Source organism: Hemiscyllium ocellatum, chromosome 29 (genome assembly GCF_020745735.1).
Source record: "Hemiscyllium ocellatum isolate sHemOce1 chromosome 29, sHemOce1.pat.X.cur, whole genome shotgun sequence".
Taxonomy (NCBI): domain Eukaryota; kingdom Metazoa; phylum Chordata; class Chondrichthyes; order Orectolobiformes; family Hemiscylliidae; genus Hemiscyllium; species Hemiscyllium ocellatum.
This window is the reverse complement of record NC_083429.1, coordinates 20,908,290-20,931,546: the sequence shown is the minus strand read 5'-3', so window position 1 is coordinate 20,931,546 and position 23,257 is coordinate 20,908,290. Positions and strand designations below refer to the sequence as shown.

The 23,257-nt window shown below is 43.1% G+C and overlaps 1 protein-coding gene across 1 annotated transcript in view; it reads right to left on the bottom strand.

Moving 5' to 3' along the window:
• Nucleotides 1–23,257, bottom strand: part of LOC132829509 (CMP-N-acetylneuraminate-beta-galactosamide-alpha-2,3-sialyltransferase 4-like) — a 213,870-nt gene that overhangs the window by 31,641 nt on the left and 158,972 nt on the right. The window contains exon 9 of the mRNA XM_060846728.1: nucleotides 55–180. Coding sequence (XP_060702711.1) covers nucleotides 55–180 — 126 coding nt within the window. The remainder of the gene's footprint in view (nucleotides 1–54; nucleotides 181–23,257) is intronic.

Here is a 23,257-nt window from a genome sequence, read left to right as displayed (position 1 = left end):
TCTTGAGAAACATCACAATGACCTTTACAAAGGAGAACAGAAAGGTAATCTTACCCTTTTATTGGGTTGACTCAGAAAATATGTTGCAGCTTGATACATATAGTAGGGATTGAGTATCCGCAATTTGGCAGGATCCAAATTCTTTACAAAGGCTGGCCTTCTCCAGAATCCTGCTGTAATCTAGTAAGAAAAATATTTTGCAATCAGGGAAGGGTATTAAAGAGAAACAGTAAAGGCAGCCTGTATTACCAACATTACCTCCCATCCAAATATTTAATTGTAACTCAAAGCTGGAGTCCATAAGACCATACGACCATGCAAAATGGGAAAAGGAGTAGGCCATTGGGCCTCTTAAGCCTACTCCGAAATTCAAAAGGATTGTGGTTGATTTGCCATTCTTCATGTCAACTTTCCTGTGTTTACTCTATAATCCTTGATTCCTCTACTGATCAATAATCTGTCTATTTCAGCCTTAAATATACATGAGGACTTTTCCCCCACAGTTTTCCAGAAAGGAATTCCAAAGACTTACAACTCTCTTTCGGGAAGAAACTTTTTCATGTGTCAGTTTAAAGTTGGTTCCCCTTTACTCTGAGACTATGTCCTCTGGTCCAAACTCTCCCATGAGGGACAATATCCTCTCAAAATTTACACTATCCAGCCCTTTAAGAATCCAAATGTTTCAATGAAATCACCTCTCATTATTCTAAACTCCATTGAATAGTGTCCCAACCTCTAACCTTTGCTCATACGACAATCGCTATAGACTGAGGATCATCCCAATGAACCTTCTACGAATTGACTTCAATGAAATTTTTTCTTAAATACAGTTGCAGTCAGATATTCCTACTCTTATACTCCAACCCCTATGAAATAAGGACCAACATTCCATTAGACTTCCTGATTATCTGACACACTTTGAGTCAGAGAGTCATAGAGATGTACAGCACGGAAACAGACACTTTGGTCCAACTCATCTACGCTGACCAGATATCCCAACCTAATGTAGTCCCATTTGCCAGCACTTGGCCCATATCCCTTTAAACCTTTTCTATTCATATACCCATCCAGATGCCTTTTCAATGTTGTAATTGTACCAGCCTCCATCACCTCCTCTAGCAGTCCATTCCATACACGCACCAATCTTTCCCCCTTCAACTCAAACCAGTCCCCCTGGGGAAAATGCCTTGTCTATTCACCCTATCCATGTCCCCCATGATTTTACAAACCTCTATAAAGGCCATTTTGCAACATGCAACGCTGCAGGGAAAATAGCCTCAGCCTTTTCAGCCTCTCCTTACAGCTCAAACCCTCCAACCCCAGCCACATCCTGGTAGATCTTTTCTGAATCGTTTCAAGTTGAACAGCACCCTGCCAGTAGCAGGGAGACCAGAACTGAATGCAGTATTCCAAAAGTCCTGTACAGTTGCAACATGATCTCCCAACTCCTAGATACTATGCACTGACCAATAAAGGTCAGTTGCGACCAAGCGACTTCTTCACTAACCAGTCTAGCTGTGATGCCATTTTCAAGGAGCTATGAATCTGCACCCCTGGGTGAAAGCTTATAAACTTAATTCATATTGGCTGCAAAATTAGACAGTCCCATCACTCAATGTCATGGATTAGGGCAGCATGATGACTCAGTGGTTAGCACTGCTGCCTCACAGCGCCAGGGGTCCAGGTTCAAATCCTGCCTTGGGCAACTGTCTGTGTGGAGTTTGCACATTCTCCACATGTCTGTGTGGATTTCCTCCGGGTGCTCCAGTTTCCTCCCACAGTCCAAAGATGTGCAGGTTAGGTGGGTTGGCTATGTAAAATTGCCCGTAGTGTTAGGTGCATTAATCAGGAGTGAATGTAGGGGAATGGATCTGGGTGGGTTACTCTTTGGAGGGTCGGTGTGAACTTGTTGGGCCAAAGGGCCTGTTTCCACACTGTAGGGAATCTAATCTAATTAGGAGAAATGCTTTCCATTGTTTGAGGACCAGAGGACCCTGAGATTGAAATAATTAGTTAGAGGAGCTAGCCTCTCGGCTCAACAACTTTTCCAGCAACAGGCTCATCTTCTGAAAGAATGGAGGTCATGATGAATGGGCAGCATGGTTTTAGACATCTTTGTGTTTACGGAGGCTAACGCAGCAGCATTCCGACAAAAATGTGTCGGAACAAAGGACAGAGGATGAAAACCCAAGTGGCAGATCAGAGAGAAGGAGAAGGTAGAACCAGGAAATTTGACAAAGATAGAAATGGCCAGACTCAGTGAAGAGGTTCAGAATTTAACATAAGAACATAAATAACAGAGAGGGGGCATGCTGAGCACTTGGAAACTGCACACGCTTGTGACTAGCCTCCTGTGGTTTTAAAGTGTACACAGTATTATGACTGGATTATTGTGAAATGAATCGTTAGTCAACAACATTGTATTTGTTGTTTTGTATTTAATAGTTGTGTTGGCAGCTTGTAGAGACTAATTGTGGAGACACATTCGTGCGTGTGTACTGCTGATAATCCACTTCCCTTAAGGCTGCAGGAGAGGAAATTGATTGGACAGCTGGAGTTGCACATTTAAAGCTATTTCATTTGGGAACGAATTCAAACAGCCTTTTCCACATCACGTTGATGACATGAGTTTTGTGGAATGTCAGTTCCTCAAACCTGCTTCAATCCCATATCCCCAGCCCAGCACTGATAATGGGAGCGTGTGGGGAAATAAACATTTCACCGCAGGACCATTACAGCACAGTAGGAAGCCATTCGGCCAGTTCTAGAGGCAGTGGCCCCTGGCAACTCTGCCAGTCCATCAGGTCCACACCAATCCTCCAACGAGCATCCCGTCCGCTTCCCCAATCCCTGCAACCCCCAGGCCAACCCAGCGTAACCAATCCACCCATCCCTGGACAGTGGGAGGAAACAAGAGCACTCAGAAGTAGCCTGCTCAGACACAGGGACAATGTGCAGACATCACACAGTCACCAAAGGGTCCTTCCAAACCGGGTCCCTTGTGCTGTGAGGCAGCAGTGCTAACCACTGAGCCACCATGCCACACTTAAATGATCCAGGGGCAGACAGTTTCCTGTCTGGAAGAAACAGGGAGTGCCTCTAGATGTTTCTACAGCAAAGTAACTCAGGCCTGAAGTCAGTTATTCTCTCTATCTATTTGCTATAAACTGTTGTCTGCAAACAATGACTATGAAACTGAACAATTAACGTATTATTCTCTTATCTCCTCAGCTAAGAATTGAGAATCTGGAATGATGGTCTTTGGAGACAGAGTTTTGGGAAGGAAAAGGAGCATCTTACTGACGGTGGCAGGCTGGTGTGATTGAAATGTTTCTCCACAACTCAAACCTTGCTTGCTTGTCTGTGTCAGCATTTTAAAAAAAGGTAATTAGCTTTAACTAGTTTATCTCGATATACATTGATAGTTTAGCTGCATTTAGAATTTCCTCATTTACAACAAGTAGTTTTCATTAAGTCTAGAAACTTAGTCAAAAGTTTTCCATGAGCCTGATACTTTCACAGAGGTTAATCAAGGACTTGATGCACCTTGTTTACATCTTGCATTTCTGTAGTGACCCCAGGAGAACTGAGAATTAGGTCATTTGACCAACTGGATTGTGCCATTAGATGATTTCAGAGTGTTTGCATTTCATTGCTGTGAGTCACATGTAGGCCATCAAGGCGAAGGATGGCAAATTTCCTTCCTGAAATGACCGTTAATGAATCAGAGATTTTTTTTAATAACAGCCAATTTGAGATTTTATTGAGTTTAAATTTCACCATCCGCCATGGTGAGATTCAAACCCAAAATGGCAGTGGTCACAGGTTTGAAAGGTGCTGTCTTTGGATCCCTGGTGAATTTCTGCTGTTATCTTGTAGCGGGTACATACTGGGCTGGTGGAGGGAGTGGATGGGTGCCAATCAAGTGGGCTTCTTTGTCCTGGATAGTGTCAAGCTTCTTGAGTGTCGTTGGAGCTCGAACCATCCAGGCAAGTGGGGAGTATTCCATCAAACTGCTGACTTGTGCTTTGTAGATGGTGGGCAGGCTTTGGGGAGTAAGGAAGTGAGTTAATTGCTGCAGTATCTGACCCGCTCTTATAATCACAGTATTTACATGGCGAGTTCAATTCAGTTTCCGGTCATCGTTAACCACCGGGCTGTTATAATCGGCAAGGAGAGGGGGTGGATTCCACTGACCGTAAAGCCATTAACTGTCAATGGATGAAAGGAATTAGGCCTAATACATTCAACCATGCTGTTTAAGATAGGCTCCCACCCCAAATCCTAGTGAGTTATCAGCCATCTGAACTTTCTCTCAACTCTTTCTAACTCATTAACAACTCTTTTTAACTATAGAGATCAATAATGTAAATAGAATTCCAATGACAACAGAGAAATGAAAACACATTATGGTCTTTCTTTTCCTCTCCATGGACAAACAGCACTCACACCATCACTAAGAATATTTAGGTCAGGTTAGAAAAGTCTTGGAGGCATCTCCACAAAAATACACAATCTAAATGTGAAGGAATGACAATAAACATGGAAATCATTCAGATACAACTCTGAACCTTTTGCAAGAGTGATTAACACCTTCAGGGTGACCAGGCTACCTCGTTGCAGGGGTGTTCTAGGTCAGCTCAGCTCCTTGCCCCGAAATTGTTGAATATGTTTAGCTCCTTGAATGGAAATATGACATCAAAACATCACCCAAACGGGAACAGCATGGGACTGAACAATGTGGGCACTGCTAAGTTCAAATATTCTTTTTGGCTTGCAGTTTTGCGCCACGTTTCTGATCTTTGGGCACAGAGTGTGGGCACGTTAGAGGTTCTCCTCGTGCATCTGTTCCTGGGCTTGGCAAAATTGATCATTAATGTATCCAGGCAGTGGCCTGTGAACGGTAGTCACAGTTGCCAACTGACCGCCCCTCTACCGTGGTTCATCTCTCGAAGCCTTTCAAGACAGGTGGGTACCGCTGAGAGTAAAAGTGCTTGATTTCCCCCTTCAACTTTCCCTCTCTCCCCCTCTCATAACCTCCCCCTCACTTTCAATCATCTGCATTGCAGTTATCGACTTTACACACAAATGAGTCAACTGGAAAATGCTGGCTAATAGATTTTAAAAAACACACTTGATTTGCTGATGGGGGAGTAGAGAATGGTCAGTCATGTGTAAGAGCACTTCTGGACACAAACATTAATGACACTGCTGGTTGGATCATCCAGTTCTGCAGAGACATCTTCAGAAAGTACATGATTAAGACATGACGGGCAATTTTATTTTTGTACAGACGGTGGTTTGCGTGTGGAATGAATTTCCTGAGGAAATGGTGGATGTAGATACCGTTACAATGTTTAAGAGACACTCTTGGATGAGTACATGGGTAGAAAATATTTGGAAGAATGTGGGCCAGGTACAGGCAGGTGGGATTAGTTTAGTTTGGGATTATGTTCCGCATGGAGTGGTTGGACCAAAGGGTCTGTTTCCATCCTCTCTGACTCTAAGGCTATCATTCAATGATTCATGGGTCCATGAGCTCAATCCACTATCTGCTGAATTTGATCCAACAGCCATTAGCCCGTTTTACATTGAGTCTTTTAGCATCACCTGACAGAAATCAGTCAGTCAATCTCAGCACGACAGATTCCCAATGTCACTGCAGCCACAGCCTTTGTGGTAAGTTCCTCATGCTCACAGGCCTGTTTGAGGCAATTCTGCTTCCTAATATCGTCAGTGGGCATGTGCAGCTGTATCGAGACATCATCAGAATGAGCCAATCCCTGGTCATCACCTGTTAAAAGGTTACAGTCCCTTGTACACAATTCACCCACCAGAGGAAACACATTTTTCTATGATAGAAACCAAAAGAACTGCGGTATATCAGAAACAAAAACAGAAACAGCTGGAAACGCTCAGCAGCTCTACCCCAAGTTCCTTGTGTTGCACTTTTCTGCAGCTATTCCCAATTTAAATCATATTCCTTGTAACTTGCCTTTTCACCGATTTTTGAACCATCTGCAAATTTGGCTCCAGTACATTTGCTTCCTTCCTCCAAATCATTCATGCAGATTGTAAACAGTTGTGGTCCTAGCACTGATCCCTGTGGAATCCTACTGGTCATGGATCGCCAATCTGAGAAAGAGCCCCATATCCCCATTCGCTGTTTCCAGTCCATGTGCCAATTTTGTACATGTGCCTATATGCCACCTTGACACCATGGGTCCTTATTCTATGACCTTTGGTGAGGTACCTTGCTGAATACCTTCTGGAAGTCCAAATACATAACATCTACTGGTTCCCCTCTATCCACTCTGGTTGTGACTTCCTCAAAAATGCCAATAAATTATTCAGACATGATTTCCCTTTTATCAAGCAATGCTGAGTCTGCTTTATTAGATTATGATTTTCTAAATGTGCTGCTACTACATCCTTAATAATTGATGGCAATAGTATACTGTAACTTTTCATGATCCATATTGTCCAATGCCCTCATTCTTTTCTACAACATGTGGAGAGAGGTGTCAATCTGAAAATGTGTTGCTGGAAAAGCGCAGCAGGTCGGGCAGCATCCAAGGAACAGGAGATTCAACGTTTCGGGCATAAGCCCTTCTTCAGGAATGAGGTGTCAATTTGTTTATCAACAGTGATATACTGTGGTATATCATGACATACTGTGATATACTATGATATACTGTGATATACCATGATAGAATGTGATATACTGTGATATACCTTGATATACTATGATATGCCACAATAGAATGTGATTTACTGTGATACACCATGATAGAATGTGATGTTGGTGGCACAGTGGTCAGCACTGCTGCCTCACAGTGCCAGAGACCCGGGTTAAATTCCCGCCTCAGGCGACTGACTGTGTGGAGTTTGCACATTCTCCACATGTCTGCATGGGTTTCCTCCAGGTGCTCCAGTTTCCTCCCACAGTCCAAAGATGTGCAGGTTAGGGAGATTGGCTATGTAAAATTGCCCGTAGTGTTAGGTGCATTAATCAGGAGTGAATGTAGGGGAATGGATCTGGGTGAGTTACTCTTTGGAGGGTCGGTGTGAACTTGTTGGGCCAAAGGGCCTGTTTCCACACTGTAGGGAATCTAATCTAATTAGGAGAAATGCTTTCCATTGTTTGAGGACCAGAGGACCCTGAGATTGAAATAATTAGTTAGAGGAGCTAGCCTCTCGGCTCAACAACTTTTCCAGCAACGGGCTCATCTTCTGAAAGAATGGAGGTCATGATGAATGGGCAGCATGGTTTTAGACATCTTTGTGTTTACGGAGGCTAACGCAGCAGCATTCCGACAAAAATGTGTCGGAACAAAGGACAGAGGATGAAAACCCAAGTGGCAGATCAGAGAGAAGGAGAAGGTAGAACCAGGAAATTTGACAAAGATAGAAATGGCCAGACTCAGTGAAGAGGTTCAGGATTTAACATAAGAACATAAATAACAGAGAGGGGGCATGCTGAGCACTTGGAAACTGCACACGCTTGTGACTAGCCTCCTGTGGTTTTAAAGTGTACACAGTATTATGACTGGATTATTGTGAAATGAATCGTTAGTCAACAACATTGTATTTGTTGTTTTGTATTTAATAGTTGTGTTGGCAGCTTGTAGAGACTAATTGTGGAGACACATTCGTGGGTGTGTACTGCTGATAATCCACTTCCCTTAAGGCTGCAGGAGAGGATATTGATTGGACAGCTGGAGTTGCACATTTAAAGCTATTTCATTTGGGAACGAATTCAAACAGCCTTTTCCACATCACGTTGATGACATGAGTTTTGTGGAATGTCAGTTCCTCAAACCTGCTTCAATCCCATATCCCCAGCCCAGCACTGATAACGGGAGCGTGTGGGGAAATAAACATTTCACCGCAGGACCATTACAGCACAGGAGGAAGCCATTCGGCCAGTCCTAAAGGCAGAGGCCCCTGGCAACTCTGCCAGTCCATCAGGTCCACACCAATCCTCCAACGAGCATCCCGTCCGCTTCCCCAATCCCTGCAACCCCCAGGCCAACCCAGCGTAACCAATCCACCCATCCCTGGACAGTGGGAGGAAACAAGAGCACTCAGAAGTAGCCTGCTCAGACACAGGGACAATGTGCAGACATCACACAGTCACCAAAGGGTCCTTCCAAACCGGGTCCCTTGTGCTGTGAGGCAGCAGTGCTAACCACTGAGCCACCATGCCACACTTAAATGATCCAGGGGCAGACAGTTTCCTGTCTGGAAGAAACAGGGAGTGCCTCTAGATGTTTCTACAGCAAAGTAACTCAGGCCTGAAGTCAGTTATTCTCTCTATCTATTTGCTATAAACTGTTGTCTGCAAACAATGACTATGAAACTGAACAATTAACGTATTATTCTCTTATCTCCTCAGCTAAGAATTGAGAATCTGGAATGATGGTCTTTGGAGACAGAGTTTTGGGAAGGAAAAGGAGCATCTTACTGACGGTGGCAGGCTGGTGTGATTGAAATGTTTCTCCACAACTCAAACCTTGCTTGCTTGTCTGTGTCAGCATTTTAAAAAAAGGTAATTAGCTTTAACTAGTTTATCTCGATATACATTGATAGTTTAGCTGCATTTAGAATTTCCTCATTTACAACAAGTAGTTTTCATTAAGTCTAGAAACTTAGTCAAAAGTTTTCCATGAGCCTGATACTTTCACAGAGGTTAATCAAGGACTTGATGCACCTTGTTTACATCTTGCATTTCTGTAGTGACCCCAGGAGAACTGAGAATTAGGTCATTTGACCAACTGGATTGTGCCATTAGATGATTTCAGAGTGTTTGCATTTCATTGCTGTGAGTCACATGTAGGCCATCAAGGCGAAGGATGGCAAATTTCCTTCCTGAAATGACCGTTAATGAATCAGAGATTTTTTTTAATAACAGCCAATTTGAGATTTTATTGAGTTTAAATTTCACCATCCGCCATGGTGAGATTCAAACCCAAAATGGCAGTGGTCACAGGTTTGAAAGGTGCTGTCTTTGGATCCCTGGTGAATTTCTGCTGTTATCTTGTAGCGGGTACATACTGGGCTGGTGGAGGGAGTGGATGGGTGCCAATCAAGTGGGCTTCTTTGTCCTGGATAGTGTCAAGCTTCTTGAGTGTCGTTGGAGCTCGAACCATCCAGGCAAGTGGGGAGTATTCCATCAAACTGCTGACTTGTGCTTTGTAGATGGTGGGCAGGCTTTGGGGAGTAAGGAAGTGAGTTAATTGCTGCAGTATCTGACCCGCTCTTATAATCACAGTATTTACATGGCGAGTTCAATTCAGTTTCCGGTCATCGTTAACCACCGGGCTGTTATAATCGGCAAGGAGAGGGGGTGGATTCCACTGACCGTAAAGCCATTAACTGTCAATGGATGAAAGGAATTAGGCCTAATACATTCAACCATGCTGTTTAAGATAGGCTCCCACCCCAAATCCTAGTGAGTTATCAGCCATCTGAACTTTCTCTCAACTCTTTCTAACTCATTAACAACTCTTTTTAACTATAGAGATCAATAATGTAAATAGAATTCCAATGACAACAGAGAAATGAAAACACATTATGGTCTTTCTTTTCCTCTCCATGGACAAACAGCACTCACACCATCACTAAGAATATTTAGGTCAGGTTAGAAAAGTCTTGGAGGCATCTCCACAAAAATACACAATCTAAATGTGAAGGAATGACAATAAACATGGAAATCATTCAGACACAACTCTGAACCTTTTGCAAGAGTGATTAACACCTTCAGGGTGACCAGGCTACCTCGTTGCAGGGGTGTTCTAGGTCAGCTCAGCTCCTTGCCCCGAAATTGTTGAATATGTTTAGCTCCTTGAATGGAAATATGACATCAAAACATCACCCAAACGGGAACAGCATGGGACTGAACAATGTGGGCACTGCTAAGTTCAAATATTCTTTTTGGCTTGCAGTTTTGCGCCACGTTTCTGATCTTTGGGCACAGAGTGTGGGCACGTTAGAGGTTCTCCTCGTGCATCTGTTCCTGGGCTTGGCAAAATTGATCATTAATGTATCCAGGCAGTGGCCTGTGAACGGTAGTCACAGTTGCCAACTGACCGCCCCTCTACCGTGGTTCATCTCTCGAAGCCTTTCAAGACAGGTGGGTACCGCTGAGAGTAAAAGTGCTTGATTTCCCCCTTCAACTTTCCCTCTCTCCCCCTCTCATAACCTCCCCCTCACTTTCAATCATCTGCATTGCAGTTATCGACTTTACACACAAATGAGTCAACTGGAAAATGCTGGCTAACAGATTTTAAAAAACACACTTGATTTGCTGATGGGGGAGTAGAGAATGGTCAGTCATGTGTAAGAGCACTTCTGGACACAAACATTAATGACACTGCTGGTTGGATCATCCAGTTCTGCAGAGACATCTTCAGAAAGTACATGATTAAGACATGACGGGCAATTTTATTTTTGTACAGACGGTGGTTTGCGTGTGGAATGAATTTCCTGAGGAAATTGTGGATGTAGATAATGTTGCAATGTTTAAGAGACACTCTTGGATGAGTACATGGGTAGAAAATATTTGGAAGGATGTGGGCCAGGTACAGGCAGGTGGGATTAGTTTAGTTTGGGATTATGTTCCGCATGGAGTGGTTGGACCAAAGGGTCTGTTTAGATCCTCTCTGACTCTAAGGCTATCATTCAATGATTCATGGGTCCATGAGCTCAATCCACTATCTGCTGAATTTGATCCAACAGCCATTAGCCCGTTTTACACTGAGTCTTTTAGCATCACCTGACAGAAATCAGTCAGTCAATCTCAGCACGACAGATTCCCAATGTCACTGCAGCCACAGCCTTTGTGGTAAGTTCCTCATGCTCACAGGCCTGTTTGAGGCAATTCTGCTTCCTAATATCGTCAGTGGGCATGTGCAGCTGTATCGAGACATCATCAGAATGAGCCAATCCCTGGTCATCACCTGTTAAAAGGTTACAGTCCCTTGTACACAATTCACCCACCAGAGGAAACACATTTTTCTATGATAGAAACCAAAAGAACTGCAGTATATCAGAAACAAAAACAGAAACAGCTGGAAACGCTCAGCAGCTCTACCCCAAGTTCCTTGTGTTGCACTTTTCTGCAGCTATTCCCAATTTAAATCATATTCCTTGTAACTTGCCTTTTCACCGATTTTTGAACCATCTGCAAATTTGGCTCCAGTACCTTTGCTTCCTTCCTCCAAATCATTCATGCAGATTGTAAACAGTTGTGGTCCTAGCACTGATCCCTGTGGAATCCTACTGGTCATGGATCGCCAATCTGAGAAAGAGCCCCATATCCCCATTCGCTGTTTCCAGTCCATGTGCCAATTTTGTACATGTGCCTATATGCCACCTTGACACCATGGGTCCTTATTCTATGACCTTTGGTGAGGTACCTTGCTGAATACCTTCTGGAAGTCCAAATACATAACATCTACTGGTTCCCCTCTATCCACTCTGGTTGTGACTTCCTCAAAAATGCCAATAAATTATTCAGACATGATTTCCCTTTTATCAAGCAATGCTGAGTCTGCTTTATTAGATTATGATTTTCTAAATGTGCTGCTACTACATCCTTAATAATTGATGGCAATAGTTTACTGTAACTTTTCATGATCCATATTGTCCAATGCCCTCATTCTTTTCTACAACATGTGGAGAGAGGTGTCAATCTGAAAATGTGTTGCTGGAAAAGCGCAGCAGGTCGGGCAGCATCCAAGGAACAGGAGATTCAACGTTTCGGGCATGAGCCCTTCTTCAGGAATGAGGTGTCAATTTGTTTATCAACAGTGATATACTGTGGTATATCATGACATACTGTGATATACTATGATATACTGTGATATACCATGACAGAATGTGATATACTGTGATATACCTTGATATACTATGATATGCCACAGTAGAATGTGATTTACTGTGATATACCATGATAGAATGTGATGTTGGTGGCACAGTGGTCAGCACTGCTGCCTCAGTGCCAGAGACCCGGGCTAAATTCCCGCCTCAGGCGATTGACTGTGTGGAGTTTGCACATTCTCCCCGTGTCTGCATGGGTTTCCTCCAGGTGCTCCAGTTTCCTCCCACAGTCCAAAGATGTGCAGGTCAGGTGAATTGGCCATGCTAAATTGCCCGTATGTTAGGTGAAGAGGTAAATGTAGGGGTATGGGTGGGTTGCGCTTCGATGGGTCAGTGTGGACTTGTTGGGCCGCAGGGCTTGTTTCCACACTGTAAGTAATCTAAAAAAAAAACGTGATTTATAATGATATACTGTGATATAGTGTGCATGGAGACCATGGCAAGTGCATGGTTAATAGTATCGTGCCTCTTTCTGAATAAGTAAAACTTGGCTTCCTGCCCAAAGACCATGAACTAACACTTCATTACCCACCTTAAAATCTCAGAGTTGGCGACCTGATTATAGTGCAGCTATTAAGCAGCTATTGATTCACTTAGTTAGTTGAAATTTTTATTTGTCGTTTATGGATCACAGAGTTGTTACAGTGCAGAAGGAGGCCATTCAGCCCACTGAATCCACAAACGGGCTTCATTAACGAGTGGTGAATCTCCTGCTTTTTCCCATGCCCTTCAAATTACTTCTATTTAGATCGTTGCCCCCTTCAATGCCTCAATAAAACCTGTTTCTACCACACTTCCAGGCAGTGCATTCCATAACCTAAACATGCAAGGTTTGTGAAGGTTTGTAGCTCAGGTTGAGGTTTAACGAGCAAACCTACGCCCATAACCTAAACATTCACTGAGTGGAAAACTTCTTTTCTCATACTTGCTCCATTTGCAAGTCATTTCAGATATTTGCTATCTCATTCTAACTTGCTTTTAAAAGCAGCAGCAGTTTCTCCCTATCCATGGCTTGACATGTTTCACCTCTCCTCTCAAACTTTTTAAGAGCGATCAGTACCATCTTCTTTGTTTATCCTCTTAATTTAATTAGCATATTCCTGAAATCATTCTTGTAAATCACTTCTGCACTCTCTTCAATGGATTCACATCCTTTCCATAATGTTGCACACAGAGTTATATGCAATACCACAGTTGAGATTTGACAAGTGGCTTATGCAAATTCAATAGAGTTATAATCCCTGGTCACTACAGGGGAATTTAATATTAAAAATCCACTTAACCTGCACATCTTTGGATTTCGGCAAACAGAATTAAGGAAAATCCTAAAGCATTTAATACATACAGAAGAATCCTTACAGTGTGGAAACAGGCCCTTCGACCCAACAAGTCCACACTGACCCTCCGAAGAGTAACCCACCCAGATCGATTCCCCTAACTAATGCACCTAACACAGTGAACACCATGGATAATTTACATTGGCTGAGATGCATGAGTAGCTGCCTGCCTCACGCGTAATGGTGGTACCCGCGTTGACACTCTGACACGTTTTGCAGCGTCTACCATGACAGGGTTGTATGGGGTTGTCCTGAAAGCCGGGTAGTTTGCTGCAAACAATGATCTGTTTGAGGTTTGTTGATTGTTTAAAGGTGAGAGGTAGAGGTGTGAGGAAGGTCTTGGCGAGGTGCTCATCCTCATTGATAATGTGTTGCAGGCTGCAAAGAACACGGTGTAGTTTTTTGGCTCCCGGGAAGTACTGGTCAAGGAAGGCTACCCTGTCAGCACGTGTCTATCTCCTGAGATCATTCTCGCCTTGGCACCCTCTCACAGACTTATATCCCTTCACATTCACACACACATAGACACACCCCTCACAGAGTTATACCCCTTTACACTCACACACACATAGACACACCCCTTCACAGACTTATACCCCTTTGCACTCACACTCACACACTCTGTCACAGACTTGAAAAGTGAGATAACAGAGTTTTACATAAATCTATGCAGTTTTTGAGCTCAGAGTTGAATGAATTTATGTAAAACTCTGTTATCTCACTTTTTAGATTAGAATCACTCTAAACATCAAGTCATAGACAGAGAACACAGGGGGCTAACACCTTCAACATATTGTCTAGCTATCACCATTGTTAACAAATAACCCGAGAATGCAACTTTTAAAAAAAGGGTTTTGTGATTTACACATGAAAGAAGTGAAACTATCACTGTATGAAAGGCTTAACAGACAATCAATTTTTCGATGTATAATTTCAGTTACATCACACTGCAAATTTTTGCTATAAATTCTGTGTTACGATCGAGCCCTCTACAATCACCTGATGAAGGAGCGAGGCTCCGAAAGCTAGTGTGCTTCCAATAAAACCTGTTGGACTATAACCTGGTGTTGTGTGATTTTTAACTTTGCACTCCTCAGTCCAACATTGGCATCTCCAAACCAATTGTTAAAGTTCACTTGAGAAGGTAACTTTAAAACAGGTCTGTCATTTTCATATGGAAAAACTGAAACCAACATTTTCATTCCAAAAGCTGAGAGACTCAACAAACAATCTAGGTCTTTTTCAATATATAATTTCAGTTACATCACACTATAAACTTTTGCTATCAATTCTGACTTACAATCTTATATTCCACAACCATCTGATGAAGGAGCAGCACTCCCGAAAGCTGGTGCTTCCAAATAAACCTGCTGGACTATAACCTAGTATTGTGTGATTTTTAACTTACACTGGCTCCTCTAAATCATAGAATAGATAATGAAACTCTTTTTCCCAGGGTAGAAATGCTAATCACTGCAGTCATAGGTTTAATGTAAAAGGGGGAAAGTTTAAAAGAGATGTGAGTGTCAGGTTTTTTACAGAGGTGCTGGTAAGTGCCTGGAATGTGCTATCAGAGCAGGTGATGGAAGTGGAAACAATAGTAATTTTTAAAAGGCATCTTAACAGATATATGGGTAGGCAGGGAACAAAGGGATACGGACAGTATAAAAGTCTCAGGTTTTAGTTTAGAAAGACATCATATGGTGGCACAGTCTTGCTGGGCTGAACGACCTGTTCTTGTGCTGTATTATTCTTTGTTCCCTTTGTTCTAACTTTAAAAAAGGATGAATAAATAACAACATTAAGTAGAAATGGCAGGCTGATTCAAGTTCAGAACTGAATCAAATAAAACATTGGTTTTCACAGCTTGGTGAAAACGGTTCTCAAGGTGGAGGATCTGAGCTATAGGGAGAGACTGAACAGGCTAGGGCTGTTTTCCCTGGAGTGTCGGAGGCTGAGGGGTGATGTTATAGAGGTTTACAAAATTATGAGGGGCATAGATAGGATAAATAGACAAAGTATTTTCCCTGGGGTCGGGGAGTCCAGAACAAGAGGGCATAGTTGTGGTTCTGTTCACTGAGCTGGGAATTTGTGTTGCAGACGTTTCGTCTTCTGTCTAGGTGACATCTTCAGTGCTTGGGAGCCTCCTGTGAAGTGCTTCTGTGATGTTTCCTCCGGCATTTGTAGTGGTTTGTCTCTGCCTCTTCCAGTTGTCAGTTCCAGCTGTCCGCTGCAGTGGCCGGTATATTGGGTCCAGGTCGATGTGCTTATTGATTGAATCTGTGGATGAGTGCCATGCCTCTAGGAATTCCCTGGCTGTTCTCTGTTTGGCTTGTCCCAGTCAAACTCATGTTGCTTGTCATCTGAGTGTGTGGCTACTAAGGATAGCTGGTCGTGTCGTTTCATGGCTAGTTGGTGTTCATGGATGCAGATCGTTAGCTGTCTTCCTTTTATCCTATGTAGTGTTTTGTGCAGTCCTTGCATGGGATTTTGTACACTACGTTGGTTTTGCTCATGCTGGGTTTCGGGTCCTTCATCCTGGTGAGTTGTTGTCTGAGAGTGGCTGTTGGTTTGTGTGCTGTTATGAGTCCTAGTGGTTGCAGTAGTCTGGCTGTCAGTTCAGAAATGTTTTTGATGTATAGTAGTGTGGCTAGTCCTTTGGGTTGTGGCATGTCCTCATTCCGTTGTCTTTCCCTTAGGCATCTGTTGATGAAATTGCAGGGGTATCCATTTTTGGTGAATACACTGTATAGGTGTTCTTCTTCCTCTTTTTGCAGTTCTGCAGTGTGTTGTGTTGTGGCCCTTTTGAACAGTGTCTTGATGCAACTTCTTTTGTGAGTGTTGGGGTGGTTGCTTTTGTAGTTTAGGACTTGGTCTATGTGTGTGGCTTTCCTGTAGACCTTTGTGGTGAAATCTCAAGGGCATAGGTTTGGGGTGAGAGGGGAAAGATTTAAAAGAGACCTAAGGGGCAACTTTTTCATGCAGCGGGGGTACGTGTATGGAATGAGCTGCCAGAGGGTGTGGTGGAGGCTGGTACAATTGCAACATGTAAGAGGCATTTGGATGGGTATATGAATAGGAAGGGTTTGGAGGGATATGGACCGGGTGCTGGCAGATGGGACTAGATTGGGTTGGGATATCTGGTAGGCATGGACAGGTTGGACCGAAGGGTCTGTTTCCATGCTATACATCTCTATGATCCTATGACTCTATCAATGCAGAATTGCTTCCAACCTGGATTTAAAATCAGAAGCTGAACAAGTAAACATATTTTTACATTTAATTTGGACTAGGGCTAATGACTTCATAGTTCATCAAGGTGTAAATGGCATAGATCATTTTGTTAAGTTCTATAAGCTTTACATATTTACATTAAGATGAGATGAATGTCATTCTTGAAAGTGTAAGGTTGAATAAAAGTATTCAGCATACAGAGGATCCATAGATAAACAAATTAATAGAACAAAGAACATTACAGCGCTGTACAGGCCTTCGATTTTGCGTTAACCTGTGGAACCAATCTGAAGCCTATCTAATCTAGTCCATTTTCATCCGTATGTTTATCCAATGACCATTTAAATGCCCTTAAAGTTGGCAAGTCTACTGCTGTTGCAGACAGGAAGTTCCATGCCCCTACCATTCTCTGCATAAAGAAATTATCACTGGCATCTGTTCTATATCTATCACCCTCAATTTAAAGCTATGTCCCCTTGTGCTAACCATCACCATCTGAGGAAATTTCTATAGATCAGTGAAAAATGTCACAGAGAAGCTTTGAAATGAAAATTCATAAAAGGTAGATTTGTTGCTGAAGTTGATTATGAATATTTGTCAGCCTTATTACCATCCAAAGAGGCTTTGATTTTAGAGAAAGCAATTCAAATGAATTGGAAGCTGCAATCACAGAGATCCACAAAAAAAATTGAAAAAGTAAAGATCAAGCGTATCACAGTCAGCAACACTCGTAACCAATCAACACAAAGAATAGACCAGACAGCAGATACTAACAGCCAGTGTCAGCGCTGTGGGACATGGAAACCTTATAGGCACAAGCTGTGCCCAGCTATGAGGAAAGAATGCCATATCTGTAAAGTAGCAGATCACTTCCAGAGATATACAGAGTCGGATGCAGTTACAGAGTTATAAACGGTAAGTAAATGCTCACACAAAGATGGTAATGCGGTAGAACAACTGGAAATTGGAGACATAACCAACTTATTCTTAAGGTAACCTGGTGATCCTTTTTGGCAAGTAACAATTTATGTCAAAGTGGATTGCATTAATTTGAAAAATGACTGAATGATCAGATCATGTAACATGGATGAATAAATAAAAGTTGCAGCCAACCATGGTGAAATGGCATGGTTTAGGAAGTATAGTTCTCATGTTTAAGTGTAGCTACTTGAAACACTGCAAAGCAAAAAGAGTATAATAGACTAGAAAATGTATATGCACTGCACAGTCACAATGTCTCATTCTTGAGGATGAATGCACGTCTTGACCTTAACCTCATTAAATTTGTTATAATTAATTAACATCAACAGCAACTGAACAAAAGACAGCCAATTTTGTCAATCCTCATCAAAACGTCACCAGTCAGGTCAGCTGGTCAAGGAACAATTAGTTAAGGAACTTCAGGTCAAGGAGAAATCAGGTATTGAACAAAATCTATTGAAAAATTGGCCAAGTGACAAGAAAGATTTAATTGGGCTTTCTGGCCTCACTTTTTGGACTGCAAAATCTAAAAGGAAGGCATCAATTGAGATGACATATGTTGGCATAAGAGAACTATTACGGGTGGCACGGTGGCAAGCACTGCTGCCTCACAGCACCAGAGACCCAGGTTCAATTCCTGCCTCAGGAAACTGCTGTATGGAGTTTGCACATTCTCCCCGTGTCTGCATGGGTTTCCTCCGGGTGCTCTGGTTTCCTCCCACAGTCCAAAAATGCGCAGGTCAGGGGAACTGGCCATGCTAAATTGCCCGTAACGTTAGGTGAAGGGGTAAATGTAGGGGAACGGGTCTGGGTGGGTTCTCTTTGGAGGGTTAGTGTGGACTTGTTGGGCCGAAGGGCCTGTTTCCATACTGTAAGTATTCTAATGTGCATAATTCCAAAAACACAGCGTCATCATGTAACTTTTCAATGATGTGTGGAGGTGCTAGTGTTGGACTGGGGTGGACAAAAGTTAAAAATTCATACAGCACCAGGTTTATTTGGAAAAGCAAGCTTTTGGGTGCTGTACCTTCGTCAGGAAGCTCGTGACTAGCTACTTGATGAAGGAGCACTGCTCTGAAAGCTTGTATTTCCACATAAACTTCTTGGGTGAAAACCTGGTGTTGTGTGATTTTTAACATTCATTCCAATGATGTCATGCAAAAAAGGAATTGTGTATTTGTCAAAAAGAAGCAGACTATTGAAATGGTGATGGGAGGAGAGGGACTACTATCCCCACTGCAGTCTTGTTGAAGTACCCCTTCTATACCCAGCAGCCCCGCCTCAGTCTTCCTCCTGCCATCATAGTCTATCTCCCTCCTCCATAGCCACACTAAATTTAAAGCCAAACCAGTTTAAATATGTATATGCTTGTTCCTGTAAGCACAGGTGTGAATTTTTGAAGTAGTGCAGAGTGCATGTGTGTAGTGACATTGAAACTATCTCTGTGGATGTATAATTGTAATGTGTGCACATGGGTGGATGGAGTTGTTATAATGGAGTATCTTAACTACACATGTACAGATGGAATAGTAGTAGCACCAGAGGCAGAAAGAGGCAGGCACTCCTAAATTAGTTTCTGAAGTATTTCCTATAGCCGTATTTGCCCTGTGCAACAAGAAATAGTGTTCTGTTTGGCCTGGGTCTTGGGAATCAGGTAGACCAAGTGGATGCAGTGACTGTAGGAGGCTGTTGGGGGACAGTGATTATAACGTTTAGGATGATGGTGGAAAATGATATCACTCGATCCAGAGAAATCCCAAAATCTTCTGTTAATGTATCAATAATAAAAGAACATTAAAAAGAGGAGCGGTGTTGATTAGGGTCAAAAAGAGGCATTGAGGTAAGAGCAATGGCTACAGTGTCAAACAAATATATTTCATCTATTTTTACCTACAAGGCAGATACTTCCCAGGCCTTAGTGATAGAGAAGAAAATTTAATCACTGGGAAGGTTTGACATCAAATAGATAGAGCACTATATAGACTCATGGCATTTAAAGTTGATAGAGTTCCAGGGTCAGATCAGATGCATCCGAGGATATTGAAAAAAACAAGAATGGTATTTGGAGAGGCGCTGACACTTATCTTGCAATCTTCCTTGGATTTCCTCGTCACAATGGACGTTTCCGCATTCTACACCAGCATCCCCCACAAGGATGGCATCGCGCCAACAGCCTCAGTACTCAACACCAACAACTGCCAGTCTCCAAACACCATCCTACAACTCATCTGCCTTATCCTCGATCACAATGTCTTCACCTTTGACAACCAATTCTTCATTCAGACACACGGAAAAACCATGGGGACCAAATTTGCACCCCAATATGCCAAACTTTTTATGCACAGGTTCGAACAAGATTTCTTCTCTATGCAGGATCTCCAACCAACATTGTACACCAGGTACATTGATGACATTTTCTTCCTCTGGACCCATGGCGAGGAGTCATTGATAAAACTACACAGTGACATCAACAAGTTTCATCCCACCATCAAACTCACCATGGACTACTCTCGACTGTCTGTCTCATTCTTGGACACATGCGTCTCCATCAAGGACAGACACCACAGCACCACGCTCTACCGCAAACCCACAGACAACCTCACAATGCTACACTTCTCCAGCTTCCACCCAAAACATATTAAAACAGCCATTCCCTATGGACAAGCCCTACGCGTACACTGGATCTGTTCAGATGAGGAGGAACGTGATGGCCACCTGGGAGTACTCAAGGATGCCCTCACAAGAACGGGGTACGATGCTCAACTCATCGACTGCCAGTTCCGATGTGCCACAGCAAGGAACCGTAATGACCTCTTCAGGAGACAGACACGTGCTGCAATCAACAGGGCACCCTTCATTGTTCAGTACTTCCCAGGAGCTGAAAAATTATGCCATGTTCTTCGTGACCTGCAACACATTATCAATGAGGGTGAGCACCTCACCAAGACCTTCCCCACACCTCCACTACTTGCCTTTAAACAACCGCCAAACCTCAGACAGATCATTGTTCGTAGCAAACTGCCCGGCTCTCAGGACAACTCCATTCAACCCTGTCACGGTGGACACTGCAAGACGTGTCAGATTGTGGATATAGATACCACTGTTGTGCGTGGGAACACCTCCCACCTTGTACATGGCAGGTACTCATGTGACTCAGCCAACGTTGTCTATCTTATACGTTGCAGGCAAGGATGCCCGGAGGCATGGTACATTGGGGAAACCGAGCAAAGGCTACAACAAAGGATGAATGGGCACCGCACAACAATCAACAGACAGGAGGGTTCCCTCCCAGTTGGGGAACACTTCAGTGGTCCAGGACATTCAGCCTCGAACCTTGGGGTGACCATCCTCCAAGGTGGACTTCGGGACAGGCAGCAGAGAAAAGTGGCCGAGCAGAAGCTGATAGCTAAGTTCGGTATCCATAGGGAGGGCCTCAACTGGGACCTAGGGTTCATGTCACATTACAGGTGATCACCATTGCACTACACACACACACTCTCACATACACATGGACACAGGTACACACAGACGCACACACAGACACACACACACACCCTTATAGACACACACACTCCCACACTCTCACATGCACCCCCTCACAGACTTAAGACACTCTGCACTTACGATACACACACACACACACACTTTCTCACACTCATGCCCCAGACAGACAGACAGACAGACACACACACACACACACAGAGACCGACAAAGACCCACACACACACATATATTTTGTGGGGTGAATTTGTACTTGCAGAGTTACATCGCACTTTGCTCAAAAACTGCATACATTCATGTAGAACTCTGAGCTCAAAAACTGCATGAATTTATTTAAAACTCTGTTATCTCACTTTTTAGATTAGAATCAATCTAAACATCAGGTCATAGACAGAGAACACAGGGGGCTAACACCTTCAACATATTGTCTAGCTATCACTATTGTTAACAGCTAACCCGAGAATGCAACTTTTAAAAAAAAGGTTTTGTGATTTACACATGAAAGAAGTGAAACTATCACTGTATTCTAACAGATGAAAGGCTTAACAGACAATTGATTTTTCAATGCATAATTTCAGTTACATCACACTGCAAATTATTGCTATAAATTCTGTTACGATCGAGCCCTTCACTATCACCTGATGAAGGAGCATCGCTCCGAAAGCTAGTGTGTTTCCAATTAAACCTGTTGGACTATAACCTGGTGTTGTGTGATTTTTAACTTCCTTGGATTTGGGTTGGTACCAGAGGGCTGAAGATGTGCAAGCATTGCATCCTTGTTTAATGAGGTTTTTATAGATAGGGCCAGCAATTACAAGCAATTGGGGCAGGAGATGGCCGAGTGATGTTTGGATTAGTAATCCAAAGACACACATCAAATCTCACCACCACAGGTGGCTGAATATGAATTCAGTTAAATCTGAAATTAAAAATCCACTAATAATCACGAAAGCATTTTAAAACACATCTGTTCAACCATGCCCTTTGGGGAAAGAAAACTATATTCTTACCTGTCTGGTCTACATGTGTTTCTGAACTAAAATGGCCTAGAAGCCATTCAGTTGTATAAACTGTGTGAACGTCTCAAAAAAGAAATGAAGCTGGTCAGGCCACTTGACATCAGGCACTAAAAATGAAAGAGCAAATACAACCCTGCAACAGCATCCTTCCACACTAGGGGTGAATGCAGAAATTGGGAGAATTGTCTGACAGACAAGTCAAGCTTCAGCCTGATGCAATGTTCAAAGAACCTTACCTGACAGAGAGGCAGGACAAAGCCAGTAGAGGTGGCAGCATAGTTTGATACAGTCAGGAGGGAGTTGTTCTGGGAATTCTCAACATTAACGTGGCACCCCATGATGCCTCATGTCACAAGGTCAAACATGGACAAGGAAACCTCATGATGCTTATAACATTCCCCGCCCAGTTGATGAATCAATGCTCCATTGTGCTGTCAACCACTTGGAGGATGTATTGAGGATGGCAATGGGCCAGAATGTACTCTGGTTGGGGAAATGCAATTTCCACCAATCAGAATGGGTCGGTAACACCGCTACTAATTCAGTTGGCTGAGTACTAGAGGGCATTAGTACTAGATTAGGCTTGCAGCAGGTGGTGAGAGAATGATAAAACATACTTGACCTCAACTCATCAGTCTGCCAGATGCAGATGCATCTGTGCATGACAGTATCAGTAAGAGTGACCAATGCACAGTCCTTGTGAAGAAACAGTCCTACCTTCTCATTGAGAACACCCTTCTTGTGTTGTGTGGCGCTTTCACTGAGATACATGGGACAGATTTTGAACAGATCTAGCAACTCATGACTGGGGAACCATGGGGGGCTGTGGGCCATCAACAGTAGCAGAAATATTCCAACACAATCTACAGCCTCATGGCCTAGCATATCCTCCATTTCTACCATTATCATCAAGCAAGGGGATCAACCCTGGTTCAATGTAGAGTTCAGGAGGGCATGTCAGAAACAGCACCAGGCATGTGTAACAATGAGGTGTCAGCCTGGTGAAGCTGCTAAACAGGAATACCTGCAGACCGAACAACACATGCAGCAAGCAATGACATAGAGCTATTTGATTCTACAATCAATGGATCAGGTCTAAGATTTTCAGTCCTGTCACACCAAGTCATGAAGGATGGTGGGCAGTTGAACAACTCACTGGAGGAGCAGGAGGCTCTGCAAACATCTCCATCCTCAAGGATGGGGGAGCCAGTCATAGCAGTGCAAATGAAAAACATTTTCAGCAACGTTCAGTTAGAAATGCATGGTTCACCTTGGCCTCCTCCTGTGGTCACAGAGATGCAA